Source organism: Salvelinus alpinus, chromosome 2, assembly GCF_045679555.1.
Source record: "Salvelinus alpinus chromosome 2, SLU_Salpinus.1, whole genome shotgun sequence".
Lineage (NCBI taxonomy): Eukaryota > Metazoa > Chordata > Actinopteri > Salmoniformes > Salmonidae > Salvelinus > Salvelinus alpinus.
Window position 1 is genome coordinate 40,332,894 of NC_092087.1, and position 15,356 is coordinate 40,348,249.

A 15,356-nucleotide genomic window follows, 5' to 3' on the forward strand; every position below is an offset into this window, starting at 1 on the left:
AGTTCCTTAAGTTTTCCTGGGAGGTTTTATTAACACCCTGAGAACTAAAATTATAGGCTATTTGGAGGTTTTTGAATAACTTCACTGAATGTTTCAATAAGACTTTTAATAACACTAATAGCTTATTTTGAACTCCAAGGGTAGATAGGACACATGGAAATTAATTTCTTTAGGCATTAATAATGCAAACACATGTATTTTTATTGTGACACGGCATAATCTTCTGTTCTCTATCCATGGAATTAGTCCACGTTTTGTTACGCATACAAAGCTGTTCATTTTAGTCTGTTCAAACAGACCCCATTTAAAAAGAAACAAGCACTCATTAAAATCAAGTGTGGCCAATTAGTGGGTGCGGCGACCACACCTGAATACACTTGAACACGTTTTTAAATAGCATTCTTAGAACATTCTCTGAACGTTAGTAAAGTTTTCCGGTGGTTTTTATGGAAAGTTTTCTTAACATTCTCAGAACTGAATATATATATTTTTAAATCATATTCTTAGAAGGTTATCTGAACTTTACAAAAGTTTGTTTTTTATGGTTAACGTTCTTGGAACAATTTGAGAACATGACTTTAAATAGAACCAAGAGGAAACCTGTAGGAAACGTTATGCTTTAGCACTGAAATTCCCAAGAAGAACGTTGTTTCTAAATGTTCTTGGAACAATTTAAGAACATAACTTTAAATTGAACCATGAGGAAACGTTATTTTTTACCTTTATTTAACTAGGCAAGTCAGTTAAGAACAAATTCTTATTTTCAATGACGGCCTAGGAACAGTGGGTTAACTGCCTGTTCAGGGGCAGAACGACAGATTTGTACCTAGTCAGGTCGGGGATTTGAACTTGCAACCTTTCAGTCCAACGCTCTAACCACTAGGCTACCCTGCCGCCCCAAAGCTTTATGCTTTAGTACTGAAATTCCCACAGAAGAACATTGTTTCTTAATATTCTCTGAACTATTTGAGAACATTTCCAATGTCAAACCAGTTGGAGAAAGTTCCTAGAACATTACCAAAATTAAATTTAACCATGTTTGAACTTTTAGGAATTCTGTTATATTAATGAAATACCAAGATTTTTTTTTTTGTCAAGTTTCTTAAATGTGCTGAGAATTTTCCAAAGCCAAGCAACTATCCTGCACCATTCCCAGAAAGTTGTGGGAAGATTGTATGTGAAATAACCATCTCGCCAAGCTCTAAGAAACATATGGTCCTCAGAACGTTATGCGCTAGCTAGACAGTAAGATGGATGAGAAAGCAGAAAAAGCAGTAGAGCACAAAAGGAAAGAGAAATTGAATAAACAGAAAGAGAGCAGCAAAGTGAGATACAACCAACAGTAATGAATGAGTTGACTAACTAGGTGCTTCACAGTCCACACAGAGGCTGTTGCCCTTGGCGTTACGGATAGCCTGCAGCGCCACAGCTTCACTCTGGCTGTTCTTACGAGCCTGTGGAACACGCAAACACACAATTAGTCTCTCCTTAGTAATAGCTGGTTTCCAAGACAATACACTTTGCCAGATGCAGATATTTTCTTGTAATGCGTGTGGGTGTGAGTGCCTGTGTGTCTCTGTGTACGTGCGGACAACAACCATCCGAGCCACTTTCTGTTCACCCCGCTACCATGCAGAAGGCGAGGCCAGTACATGTGCATCAAAGCTGGGACCGAGAGACTGAAAAACAGCTTCTATCTCAAGGTCATCAGACTGTTAAACAGCCATCACTAGCACAGAGAGGCTGCTGCCTACATAGAGACTTGAAATCATTTGTCACTTTAATAAGTGGATCACTAGTCACTTAATAATGCCACTTTAATAATGTTTACATATCTTGCATTACTCATCTCATAAGTATATACTGTATTTTATACCATCTATTGCATCTTGCCAATGCCGCTCAGTCATTGCTCATCCATATATTTATATGTATATATTCTTATTCCATTCCTTTACTTAGATTTGTGTGTATTAGGTAGTTGTTGTGGAATTGTTCGATTACATGTTAGATATTGCTGCACTGTCGGAACTAGAAGCACAAGCATTTCGCTACACTTGCAATAACATCTGCTAACCATGTGCATGTGACCAATACAATGTGATTTGATTTGTGTGTGTACGTCTGCATCCTTGCCTTGTTCTTGCTGCTCTCACACAGCTGCAGGCTGGCCAGGATCTGGCTCTCGATGGCAGTCACCCAGGCGTCCCTTTCCTCCACACTCTGGGCCTCAAAGTGCCACGTCTGGCCCGTGCTTGACACGATAAGGAAGTCAAAGTTATCCTCGTCTGATAACAGAACACAGACAATATATAGGCTTGTATTAGAGACAGGCAAAACATGATAAATAGGGCCCTGAGTTGACTATATGACCTGGTCCAATTAGGCCTGAGGTCAGGTTAAACTCATGGCCCTAGTGACAAATTACCATACAGTGGATTCAGAGGGTTTCTTCCTCCATCACAATGATGATTGGTGGTGGATCGCCAAACAGCTCTTATCTGCTAAGTAGACATCGGCATGCATTATTGCATTGCTGTCATGGTGGACAAATGAAGATGTATGGAGTATATGGAGAGAAGACTATTACTGAATGGAGATAGGCGCTTTCTCAAGAGCAGTGTTAATTTCGTCAACAATAACTATGATGAAAAACACTCATCAACAGCTTATTTTTCCTAACTTAACTATGATGATAACGAGATGAGATGCCCTGGGGAAAAAACTACAACTATTACAAATTACTTTTCATTTTAGTCGACGAAAATGTGACAAGACGAGAATTCAACCTGAGACTAATGTACATTTAATTCCCTTTCATCTGCTTTGTCCAATCATAAGCAGGCATGCAGAATAATTCATGCAATCCTCTCATTGGCAAAATTGTCATCTTTCAGTGTGTGGTCTGATTGAGCTGATGTGTTCAGCACTCCGCACAGATCCCAGGCGGTCACTTCAATCACTCGTCAATCTTTTGAACTGATGCGAAGCCAGGACATTTGACTTGTAACTGACCTCAACTAGAAACAATGTTTACCCTCTCTCTTACATTCACGTAGACTCTATTTTTCCATGTGCACTGTTATTCATTCATCTGTGTTGCCGTTCCCGTGCCGCGTTCCGCAAGTATGAGTTGTGTTTCCTATGGGGGAAAAATGAATGCTATTTGTTGAATATTAGGAGTACAGTAATACTTCTGGCATTTTTGAAAAGCTCAACCTATTGTATTTTCAAGGAAACCACTGTATGGGGAGAAAATCAGAGCTGTAAATTGTTTAACCTGTAGCCAAGGCTATATAGCCTATATGGTTAATTATGGCTGGCATTGGTTACAATCTGCCACAATATCAATGTTGCCAGCTAAGGTATACGAGGGCATAGTTGGACAAGGCTATCTGAATGTGCACATGATGAAAGTACAAGGTAGCCTGAATATTCATTATTTAATAGATACAAATACACTGACTTATGTAACTAAAATGTCTGTGACTAAAACTAGACTAAATTTGTCCAGAGTTTTAGTCGACTGATAATAACTAAAACTAACGATGAAATTACTCAAATGTGACTAAGATTAAAAGCTATTTTAAGACTAAAACTAAATCTAAAATAGCTGCCAAAATGAACACTGCTCAAAAGAGAACTCAATATGGTGCTATTGCATCTTAAAAGCAGACACAGTGACATAGAAATTGACAAACAGAAAAGCAGGCAGCAGGACAGACATACAAGATGGATGAACAGACGAAAGGACAGAGACATGCAGTCAGGATGAAAAGTAGGGCTGACAGACAGACAGACACACACCCTCATTACCTGTCTTGTTTATGTTTCTTAAGCTACCAAAGCTTTTTAGTTTCCACATTTTGCGCTTTGCTACAGGGTATGAGATTAGCAGAGCAGACGTCCCAGGAAAGCAGAGGGGAGAGAGAGAGAATGAAGGAGCACAGGAGAAAAGGAGGAGGAGAGAAAAGGGATAACGGCAGATATTTTGGAGAAAATAAGTAGACATTTTCAAGCAGCAGGGCAATAACAGATGAGAGCGATGTTTTTCTTTAGACGTATGTTCAGTATTGACCCATTTCTAAATCACTTTCAAATTTAGTTTCAAGTTTATCCACAAACAAAGTCTACACAAAGTCTAAAATTCCTCAACAAAGATTTGTACAGGAGGATGCAATGTTCAGATAGAAATGTAATGTGTTGAACACATTCTATTGAATCTCATACAGTTCTATCTGCAATGTTCTGAATGTTTTACCTCACTAAACCCTGAATACACTACTGTTGGAAGCTTACCATCTGCTTGGCCAATTGCTGTGTCTCCTTTCAGGTTCATGCTCTTCTTCTTGCGATGCTTCTTCCTGTCAACCATCGGGGAGGCGGGGCCTGTGTCTTTAGAGGAGGAGGGGTTGGACACACCCTCGATGGCAGTGTCTGCCACAGGCACACAAGCACAGGAAATAAGTTTGTGTCATATGGTATAATAGTACAAAAAAACTCACGGGTATGTGAATCTAGTGGAGAATCATATCCACAATAACTCAAATAAGAGTACACTAGAGATGCAAGCAAATTCAAAAGTGACAAAATAAATAAACAAAGTCCACAGAGGACGAGGCGGTGTACGTACCCACACTTTGGGTCTTGTAGGAGACAGTAGAGGGACAGCGCTGCACCCCTCTGCACCCCTCTGACAACCCTCCTCCCGCCCCCTCCTCTACCGGCAGGAGGTTACTGCCACTACCAGGGACTATGGGGGAGAGAGAAATACATTAAAAATAAATATTACATAAAGACACTCATGACAATTCAGTGATCAAAGCAAAGAATGTAGATCACTCAAAAAGTTGTCAAGTGTTTATTTATGTTCTATTACATAAGTGCAATGTTTTTTTACATCCCAAATCTGGTGAAAGATGGATGAAAGAAAATGTCTGAAGAAGAGCAAGTTACAGGGAGAATGATGGCAAAACAGTGAGACACCAAGATGGATAGAGAGAATATGCTCTAAATTAGATTCAGAGAGAAGGAGAATGAAAGGGGAGAGAGAGTGATAAAGAGTGGCTATCCTTTTGGGGCCCCTTTTACCTGCACTGGCCCCCTCAGGCACCTGTACGTCTTTGACCAGGCCGTTGAGGCCGGGCGGAGGGCCACAGGAAGGGACGGCACCAGCGCGGGGCGGGCGTTTCCCTGGCACCTTCACAGTCACACGCAGCATGTCCATTTCCTTCCCATGGGCATTCTGCATGTAGTCCTGCCAGGTCAGGGGGAAAGGTCAACCATTACAGAAAATATATAGTGGTATTGTAACATGGTCCAATCCGTTCTGGGATTCAATACAGTGTTCAGCAGGTTAAACAAGAGTCGTTCCACCAATTGGCTGCCTTTTGAGCAGTGTAACTTGGTGGGGGGAAAAACATTTTGTTTCACCTAGTTTTTACATTCTGTCATAAAGAGCACATGTTCAACTTAATACAAATAAACATCTCAAGGAGGTTAAATAAAAAAAATAAGTGCAAGTAAAGTAACACGGTTGACGATTTCATCTTAAATCAGCCATGAATCCCTTGGTGACAAGCTTGTTGTGTGCAACAGGGAGGGGCAATTGAATGCAAGCTTCCCCCAAAAAATATATTGTTAAAACGTTTCTAGCCTGTCTATCTATGGGTAACAGGGTTGATGTGTTATGCTCGACCCACTCAGTTATCCTCCACAAAACACCAGAAAATTGCCAAAAATAGTAGAACCAGCTCACCTGCTTTTACACTAGGGTTTGACTAGAAGTTGTTCAATGTTTCTTTTGAAAAAGATTATGAAAAAGGAATAGTTTGACCATATTAAAACAAGAGTTTAGTTCACGTAACAGGGTTGACATTAAAATGAGGGAAATTTCGTTTTCTTTTTACCATAGAATGAATCACTAAATCACATTAAATAAATAATAATCACCAGAAATGACTGTGACAGCAACATAACAACTAGGGATTTACAATGATGGTGAGAAGTTGGGTAAATGTTGGGATTAAGTGGGTTAACATCTTCCTAGAAGTCAAAGAGGGTGCACAGAGGAACATGTCAAAATGCTGTCTTTATTCATAATTTTTTATTTATGGCAATTAATTGAATACAAAAGGCTTTTAAAATTAAATATTTGTACTTAAAATATCAATGGCACTCATTTCGTGGAACGACCCACAAACCATACCTCTTTAGCCAACTCTGGGATTCATTATCCAACCATACTCCAAAGTCCCTGTCATAGAGCCCAGAGTTTTCCCTGTCAGGTCATGTGGTCAAAAAGACAAACTCCATTTGTCAATCTAAGGAAGCTCTATCATAAATGTGTGTCTCTAATCAGCTACAGTATATGTGAAGTTATTAGGGATGTGTCCATACAAACAGCTAGACAATAGTGTAGCACTTGTGTGTCAGTGCATTGACTCACATTGACGCTTGAGTGATAGGAGAGCATGCCGTTGTTGGACAGCGTGACATATTTCTTCTTCCATTCCTTGTTGAGGGAGTTGCCACTGCGCTTCAGCAGGATACTCTGGTGGAGGAGAGGAGACAAGGATAACATTCTTTATCTGTTCTTTGTTATCGTTCGTCACCCTTATGCCAAAAGAGCCTAGAAATTCTCAAAGGTAAGTTGAATCCCTCTCCTAGCTCCATGATGTTAGTTCATTGTTTGTGGTGAGCTCCTAAAGACTGCTGTGAGTTCCCCTCTACACAGCTCCTACAGGATGTACTGTCACCCACCTGTTTAATGGGGATGGAGCGTCCACTGCCCAGGTCTCCTGTCTTACTGTCTGTACTCCTCCTCTCCGAGTCACTGCCCCTACGGCCCTGCAAACAAGGCACAGGACAAGCGACAACAATTAACAGGAGAAAACAGAGTGAGAGAGATTCAGAGAAATATACAGACAGAGAGTGTAGAAAAAGGCTAAGGAGAGGGACTATAATCCATGAACAGAGCTAAGAAGAGTACATTTCGGCCTCCCGGGTGGCGTAGTGGTCTAGGGCACTGCATCGCAGCGCTAGCTGTGCCACCAGAGACTCTGGGTTCGCGCCCAGTCTCTGTCGCAGCCGGCCGCGACCGGGAGGTCCGTGGGGCGACACACAATTGGCCTAGCGTCGTCCGGGTTAGGGAGGGTTTGGCCGGTAGGGATATCCTTGTCTCATCGCGCACCAGCGACTCCTGTGGCGGGCCGGGCGCAGTGCGCGCTAACCTAGGTCGCCAGGTGCACGGTGTTTCCTCCGACACATTGGTGCGGCTGGCTTCCGGGTTGGATGCGCGCTGTGTTAAGAAGCAGTGCGGCTTGGTTGGGTTGTGTTTCGGAGGACGCATGGCTCTCGACCTTCGTCTCTCCCGAGCCCGTACAGGAGTTGTAGCGATGAGACAAGATAGTAACTACTAACAATTGGATACCACGAAATTGGGGAGAAAAAGGGGGGTACAATTTTTTCAAAATAAAGAAGAGTACATTTCAAAGAAAGCACAGGGCCCCTGAGAGGGTTATAGATTGGTCGATGAGGAAACTAAAGTCAGTGAAAGTGTGTGTGTGTGTGTGGGGGGGTGGGCGCCTGCGTGTGTATACATGATGGTGGGTATGTTACCGTGAAGCGGGAGCCGGTGCGTCGCCGGGAGGCGCTGTGGACAGACCCTGGGGTGGCACTGCCCAGCCTCTCCCCGCCTGCTGCCCCACCGATCTCCTTATGACTGATCACTGGGGTGGAGGGCAGAGAGGACGAGTAGTCACTGCTCTGACCACCATTACTGGCCTGAGAGAGACAGAGAGAGAGACAGAAAGAGTGACAGACAAATTTGAAAAGAGAGAGTGAGAGATTACAGAGAGTGAAAGAATGATGTCTGAAGATCTGAAAAAAAATATGTGAACAAAATCTATATATCTGATTAGGCACTGATCTGAACACTACCAGTCCAACATTATTAACATCTTATTGATTTGGGCCAGTTACTGGGCCATTACTGGCCTGAGAGAGACAGAGAGAGAGACAGAAAGAGTGACAGACATATTTGAAAAGAGAGAGTGAGAGATTACAGAGAGTGAAAGAATGATGTCTGAAGATCCAGTATGGAGGACTAGAGGCCAAAGTTGCTGCTGTACCTGCCCAGGAAAGACTCCTGACACTGGCGTAGAGCCTCCAGAGTGACTGGGAGAGTTGGGCAGGGATTTACAGGAGGCCAGTATAGCTGCCTGCTTCTTCACTGCCATGATCTTGTGGGCAGCTGTGGTAGAGAGAGAGAGATGACAAATACAAACACTACTCGTCAGACAGTCATCTTTCTAGATCCTCCTATAGATGAATATGAAATTCATTTAATTGGTTTATTCAGTCAAAATCCAAGTTAAGCAGCAACATTGTACTGAAAGAACTGAAAAGGAGCAGTATGTGTGTGTGTATGTGTGCATGCGCGCATGTCCTCACCCTCGGTGAAGACGCGGTTGACGTTGAGGCCGTAGGTAGCGCAGGTCTCGTAGTAGGTACAGCGCCTCACGTCTGAACACAGCTGTCTGGCCCTGGCGTCCTCTATCACCCGAGGGTTGGTGCTGGTGATTTTATCTGGAGGAAGGAGAAACTACATCAACAATACATTCCAAGGGCCTTCTGAGTGGCGCAGTAGTCTAAGGCACTGCATCGCTGTGTCACTAGAGATCCTGGTTCGAATGCAGGCTCTGTCACTGCCGGCCGCGACCGGGAGACCCATGGGGCGGTGCACAATTGCACTTTTTTTTTTTTAAACACTACATTCCAAGTTACATCAACACTACACCCCATTGGGAAACTACATCAACACTACATCTCATTGGAAACCTTCATAAACCCATATAGACTCCACATGATGTTATCTTTAGAATAACATGGGTTGTTTGGGTATGAGTAGGGTCTTACCTTGGGTGCCCACGACTATGAAGGGGATCTCAGCGATGTTGCGGTGAGAGCCCAGCTCGCTGTAGTTCCTGTACACTTCCTGGAAACTGGCCTCATTCTCCAGACTGAAGACCAGGATGACCCCGTCCACCCAGTTAGCCATCTGGAGGGGAGGGGGTGAGACGGCAGGGGAGGATGGGAGATGGAAAAAGAGGTAGACAAATGGGGAGAGAAGGAGTGAAATAGAGCGAGTACACGGAGAACGTATAGGTTCATATCACTGTGTCAGAGTGAACTCTGTGTTTTAAAGGAGACTCACTACTCATCAGTCTGTAGTCAGTAAAGCCTCCACCTACCTGTGCATCTGGGGGTCCTGTCTCCTCCCTGATCAGCAACATGTGACTGTTACCATCAACCAGCACCTCCTTCTTATACCTGCCCTCTGAGAGACAGAGAGACAGAGAGAGCAAGAGAGAGAGAGAGAGAGAAAGCACGAGTGAGTCAGTGAGTGAGCGAGCGTGAGAGAGTGCGAGAGAGAGAGAGAGGCCAAGATCGTTACAAGAAGCCCTTTGTGTTAAGCCCTTCGTGTTAGTAGTATTGTCTATACAGGAATCCATAGATCTAACTATGAATTTGAGAGTGGATACATTTTCCACACCCATTCCTCAGCTATTTGCCAAAACACTGGCGGGGTGTACGATTTGCTGTTGTTTGAACTGCTGATTGCCCCTTTAAGTACACAGCACAGTATGTCTGTGTGGAGATGATGTCAAACTCACCATCTGGGTTCTCTAGCGGGAGGTAGCTCCCAGTCATGTGTCTGTGGACCAAGGCTGACTTTCCACTGCGGAGACCTCCCAACACCCCCTGGATACACACATACACACACACACACACACACGTTTACCCCACTCTGTTTGACATGTTTGCCCTACTCTTCTACAACTACTACTATTTACGTCATCATAGCATACTTAAGCAATAAGGCATGGGGGGGGTGTGGTATATGGCCAATATACCACGGCTAAGGGCTGTTCTTAAGCACGATGCAATGCGGAGTGCCTGGGTAGAGCCCTTAGCTGTGGTATATTAGCCATATACCACAAACCCCCGAGGTGCCTTATTGCTATTATTAAACTGGTTACTAACGTAATTAGAGCAGTAAAAATAAATGGTTTTGTCATACCGTGGTATACGGTCTGATATACCACGGCTGTCAGCCAATCAGCATTCAGGGCTCAAACCACCCAGTTTATAAAGTACATTATAATACACTGTTACAGTCTCTGTTGAAGCCAAGACTACACGTATTACCTATTCTACTGGAATGACTACAATAATGATAACAACACCGCTCTCACCAGATGGAGCTCTTGGACGGTTCGACTGAAGGTCCATTCTTGACTGTTAGTGCACGCCGCTGTATACAGAAAAAGGGAGAGAAAGAGATATATATATATAAACTCAGCAAAAAAATAAACATCCACTCACTGTCAACTGCGTTTATTTTCAGCAAACTTAACATGTGTAAATACTTGTATGAACATAAGATTCAACAACAGACATAAACTGAACAAGTTCCACAGACATGTGACTAACAGAAATTGAATAATGTGTCCCTGAACAAAGGGGGGGGGTCAAAATCAAAAGTCAGTATCTGATGTGGCCACCAGCTGCATTAAGTACTGCAGTGCATCTCTTCCTCATTGACTGCACCAGATTTGCCAGTTCTTGCTGTGAGATGTTACCCCACCTCTTCCACCAAGGAACCTGCAAGATCCCAGACATTTCTGGGGGGAATGGCCCTAGCCCTCACCCTCCGATCCAACAGGTCCCAAATGTGCTCAATGGGATTGAGATCCAGACTCTTCGCTGGCCATGGCAGAACACTGACATTCCTGTCTTGCAGGAAATCATGCACAGAACGAGCAGTATGGCTGGTGGCATTGTCATGCTGGAGGGTCATGTCAGGATGAGCCTGCAGGAAGGGTACCACGAGGGAGGAGGATGTCTTCCCTGTAACGCACAGCGTTGAGATTGCCTGCAATGACAACAAGCTCAGTCCGATGATGCTGTGACACACCGCCCCAGACCATGAAGGACCCTCCACTTCCAAATCGATCCCGCTCCAGAGTACAGGCCTCGGTGTAACGCTCATTCCTTCGACGATAAACGCCAATCCGACCATTACCCCTGGTGAGACAAAACTGAGACTCGTCAGTGAAGAGCACTTTTTGCCAGTCTTGTCTGGTCCAGCGATGGTGCCTTTGTGCCCATAGGCAACCTTGTTGCCAGTGATGTAAGGCAGGTCCTCACCAGACAACAGGCCTACAGGCCCTCAGTCCAGCCTCTCTCAGCCTATTGTGGGGTTTTATAAAGGTTTTTTGACATGCTTAACTAACTATAAGCTAGTAGGGCTTCTTATGTATTAAAGTTTGAATTGCTGACTCTTGTGAACCTGCATTTTCCATTGTTCTCACTCTTACCAGTGCTCAGGGCCTAACCATGAATATCAGCCTGAAATGTGTGTGTGTGTTAAAGAGAGCGCTGTACTGTATGAAATATGTGTGTGTATGAAACAAATGTATCAGTAGTGTGAAGCTGTACTGTGTGACCGAGACTGTGCTAATCTTAGAGAGACACAGGAGGGGGTGAATCATGAGACTGCTGACTGTGGTGTACAATGGACTATAACCCAATACTATAACAAACGTGATTAGCAACTATATCATATGTGATTGAATACTATAACAAACGTGATTAGCAACTATATCATATGTGATTGAATACTATAACAAACGTGATTAGCAACTGTATTAAATGTGATTGGATATTGACAACCTGTTGGCCTGGGCGCCTGGATGTCTGTGTGTGTGTGCTGGAAGTAACAGTTAGCTCAGATAAGAAGCTGGGAAGCTGTAGTTAGCCTTGAGCGAGAACAGTGGACATTGTATAACAGGTGTGAATAGCTCAGACAATATTACAGAGCTGTCTGACCTCAGTCTTTGGGGTGAAGGAGCGTAATCTACACAGCAACAGCGACAGGACATCACATGCGCTAAGGGGCCAGGACTGGCTTAAAGCGCCAACACCAACGATAGGCTGGGTGAGTCTAAACCACGCCCAGTCTCTACTCTGACAGGCCGGCTCGGAAGCGGGAACTATCTCTGTCATGAGTATAATATACTATCTTTGTCAGGAACAAATCAGTTCTCTGTCTTATCCTGCGTGATGAAACATTGAACCCGTATATACGGAAATTGCATTTGCCATTTATTAACTTTTGAATTAAACAATTATTTTAATCAAGTTCAGGTGTCCTATTGTTCCTATCTCAGTTGAACTTACGCAACCCTAACACTATTGCGGACAGTCTGAGCACTGATAGAGGGATTGTGCGTTCCTGGTGTAACTCGGGAAGTTGTTGTTGCCATCCTGTACCTGTCCCGCAGGTGTGATGTTCGGATGTACCGATCCTGTGCAGGTGTTGTTACACGTGGTCTGCCACTGCGAGGTCGATCACCTGTCCGTCCTGTCTCCCTGTAGCGCTGTCTTAGGCGTCTCACAATACGGACATTGCAATATATTGCCCTGGCCACATCTGCAGTCCTCATGCCTCCTTGCAGCATGCCTAAGGTACGTTCACACAGATGAGCAGGGACCCTGGGCATCTTTCTTTTGGTGTTTTTCAGAGTCAGTAGAAAGGCCTCTTTAATGTCCTAAGTTTTCATACTTTATTTGCCTAGCTGTTAGTGTCTTAACGACCGTTCCACAGGTGCATGTTCATTAATTGTTTATGGTTCATTTAAGAAGCATGGGAAACAGCGTTTAAACCCTTTACAAGGAAGGTCTGTGAAGTTATTTGGATTTCTACGAATTATCTTTGAAAGACAGGGCCCTGAAAAAGGGAAGTTTCTTTTTTTGCTGAGTTTATATAGAGAAAGAGAGAGAAAGAAAGCGAGACTGATTAATACATAGGGTCAATGTCATGATCACGTGTTCCCTCTCCCTGTCTGCCTCCTGCCTAAAGCCTGCTTAGAGGAGGGGAGACTTTCAAAGTCACCGGCCGTCGCGCATCACAGCACTCTGAAGCTGTGAGGTGTGCCGCGCCGTTCCAAGTGGCCACTGCCGCCACTGCAGTGTGTGTGCCCCCATACGTGCCCTGTCGCAGGTCCAGATGGCACAGAATATAGAGTTAGGGGAGGAAGGGAAGAAGGAGAGAGGGAGTGAGAGAATGAGGTAGAGCTGCAAAGGAGCAGTGCAAATTAATTGCCCAGGCTCAGTGGGGCTGCAGTGGTGAGGCTCAAGTTCATTAGCAGCTCTGTGGATGGAACCCAGAGCTAGCGTGCCAGTTTATGTGTGTGTGTGTGTGTGTGTGTGTGTGATGATTAACAAACAACCTTGTATTTTATTCATCTAAACACATGTCAATATACTAAAGAAGACTGGAGTGATGGATGGGAAATAAAAACATTAACAAGCAAATTCTGCAATGCACGCACGCATACACCGTGTAGAACAGTCCCTCTATCCAGAGAACCGATTCCTGATTTGGGCAACAGGCAGCATCATACACACACGGCCACACAAACGATGACACCGACTCAATCAAAAGGGTCTTTGGAGGTCTGAGTAAAGCAGTGTTGAAGTCAAATCTAGTCAGACAGTGTGATCCCTCATACACTGAATCCTTTCTCTCTGGACACACACCACCATTGAGGGAGTCTCCACAGGCACACATTATATACTGCCTGTGCTTTGCTGTGCGCACCGGCCACACCTGGTAACACAGCCACCACCACTTCCTTCCACTCTCGCTCTCAGGGGAGATGAAAATCCCTTACCCCTTTTCTTTCAGTCAGTCTATCAGTCTCTTCCTCTCTCCACCCCTTTAATTCCCCCTCTCTCTCTAACCCTCCCTTCTCTCTCCAGCGTCACCGGCCAAATAGCATATTGTCGTTGCTGTTGCCATGGCAACCCTTCTTTCATAAATTGCCTGGGTCTTCGCACAACAATCATACATACAGTGGTGTGAACACATTCATACAATTGTAACTGAGACACATTCAAACATAGGCTACACATACTAGAGCCCACATAAAACACTGAAAATGCTGAAAAACAAATGATTGACACTAACCAGGTATCCATCCAACCTTTTTATGTGAGTAAAGTACATGTTGGATACCAAATGTCATAACAAGCCTGATGGTAACCAAACAGTTGTCGGTAAACTTTCCAAATGTCAACAAAATAAAATATGCTACAGAAGGTGTAATCACAGAAATATCTCTTTGTTCTTTCACTGGATGTATAAAGGTGAAGCATCCGCTTGGCGTTTCCACTCACTACCAAATATGGTAGTGAGAGGAAGCCCATGGCGGGCAGTGGGACAAGATGGAACCAGATTGATTTTAGCCGACATTCTGCAAATTTTCGAATCAATGAAACATTTGCTCTTAATACAGTTTTCTGTTACCAAAACTAGAATCTGCTATGAACAGAGTGAACTAAGTTTTGTAGACTTTACAATTCGCAAAAGTAAAAAAATAAAATAAATAAACGCTGTGTAGGAGTGCAAAGGCGAATTGAGTTATTGCACACGCGCACTTCAGAGTAGGCGTTCCCTAACGAAAATATGCAGATAGATGCTAGAACTCGCCAATAGGATCTTGCTAGCGTGTGCTTGGCTCTGCCCACGTCCCTGCTTGTTCTGCCCACTATGACTAATTTGTTCAAATTGGAAACGACAGGCAGTGGTCTATCTTGGTTTAGTTATACATCTTGTAATCGTTTTGTTTCGTTAAAATTAATTACGTGAGAAATGTCGGTGGAAACGCTTTTATGCGCAAATATTGATTTAATAACCATCATATCGAAGTAGACTTGGAGTCACGCGATGACATGTTGTGTGGTCCTCCCAATACGACTAGTCGGGAAAGCATGCAGTTTATTAGACTACAGATGAAGTAAATTATGATGAACTACACAGGGTGGTGAAAGTGCAGTGATGAGCTTGATGCTCCTATTCTGGTGACATGATCATCGCAGTTTGGCTACCGCTTGACAAATGCAAATAATATCACTCTTTTGTCCATAATAATCTCATGTAGGCTATACACACACTGCATCTGCGAGCTGTTGGCTAGAGCGCACTGCCAATACCAGAGTTGGCACACTCACTATTAAACGCAACATTGTTTTGTTGAGAAAAAACATCAGTACAGTTGAAAATGCGATGGAAACCCATCTCACTTGTCATCTCCCACAGCCTTTTATCTGCAACAATTCAATATGATGGAAACACATATCTTCTGGGAAAATGCACATATTGTTTTTACTGCAGATTTTAGAATATTCGCATGAAAATCTGTCGACAATTGGATGGAAACCTAGCTAATGTTGAGGGCTGAAATGCTTCAGTGTCAACAACATTTTTGTATTGATGATATGGATAT

The 15,356-nt window shown here is 43.7% G+C and overlaps 1 protein-coding gene across 4 annotated transcripts in view; it reads right to left on the reverse strand.

Moving 5' to 3' along the window:
- The window catches only part of LOC139561101 (arf-GAP with GTPase, ANK repeat and PH domain-containing protein 1-like), a 69,081-nt gene that overhangs the window by 7,060 nt on the left and 46,665 nt on the right, over positions 1-15,356 (reverse strand). For 2 of the 4 annotated variants that reach the window (XM_071377984.1, XM_071377967.1), the window contains exons 2-16: positions 10,260-10,318; positions 9,678-9,765; positions 9,255-9,340; positions 8,920-9,061; positions 8,455-8,589; positions 8,133-8,254; positions 7,621-7,785; positions 6,763-6,849; positions 6,449-6,553; positions 5,092-5,257; positions 4,634-4,753; positions 4,300-4,437; positions 3,817-3,876; positions 2,137-2,288; positions 1,364-1,454 (exon numbers count right to left, since the gene is read on the reverse strand). In XM_071377984.1, the coding sequence (XP_071234085.1) occupies positions 1,364-1,454; positions 2,137-2,288; positions 3,817-3,876; positions 4,300-4,437; positions 4,634-4,753; positions 5,092-5,257; positions 6,449-6,553; positions 6,763-6,849; positions 7,621-7,785; positions 8,133-8,254; positions 8,455-8,589; positions 8,920-9,061; positions 9,255-9,340; positions 9,678-9,765; positions 10,260-10,318 (1,716 nt within the window). The remainder of the gene's footprint in view (positions 1-1,363; positions 1,455-2,136; positions 2,289-3,816; positions 3,877-4,299; positions 4,438-4,633; positions 4,754-5,091; positions 5,258-6,448; positions 6,554-6,762; positions 6,850-7,620; positions 7,786-8,132; positions 8,255-8,454; positions 8,590-8,919; positions 9,062-9,254; positions 9,341-9,677; positions 9,766-10,259; positions 10,319-15,356) is intronic. The other 2 variants (XM_071377993.1, XM_071377975.1) reach the window with 1 other exon arrangement.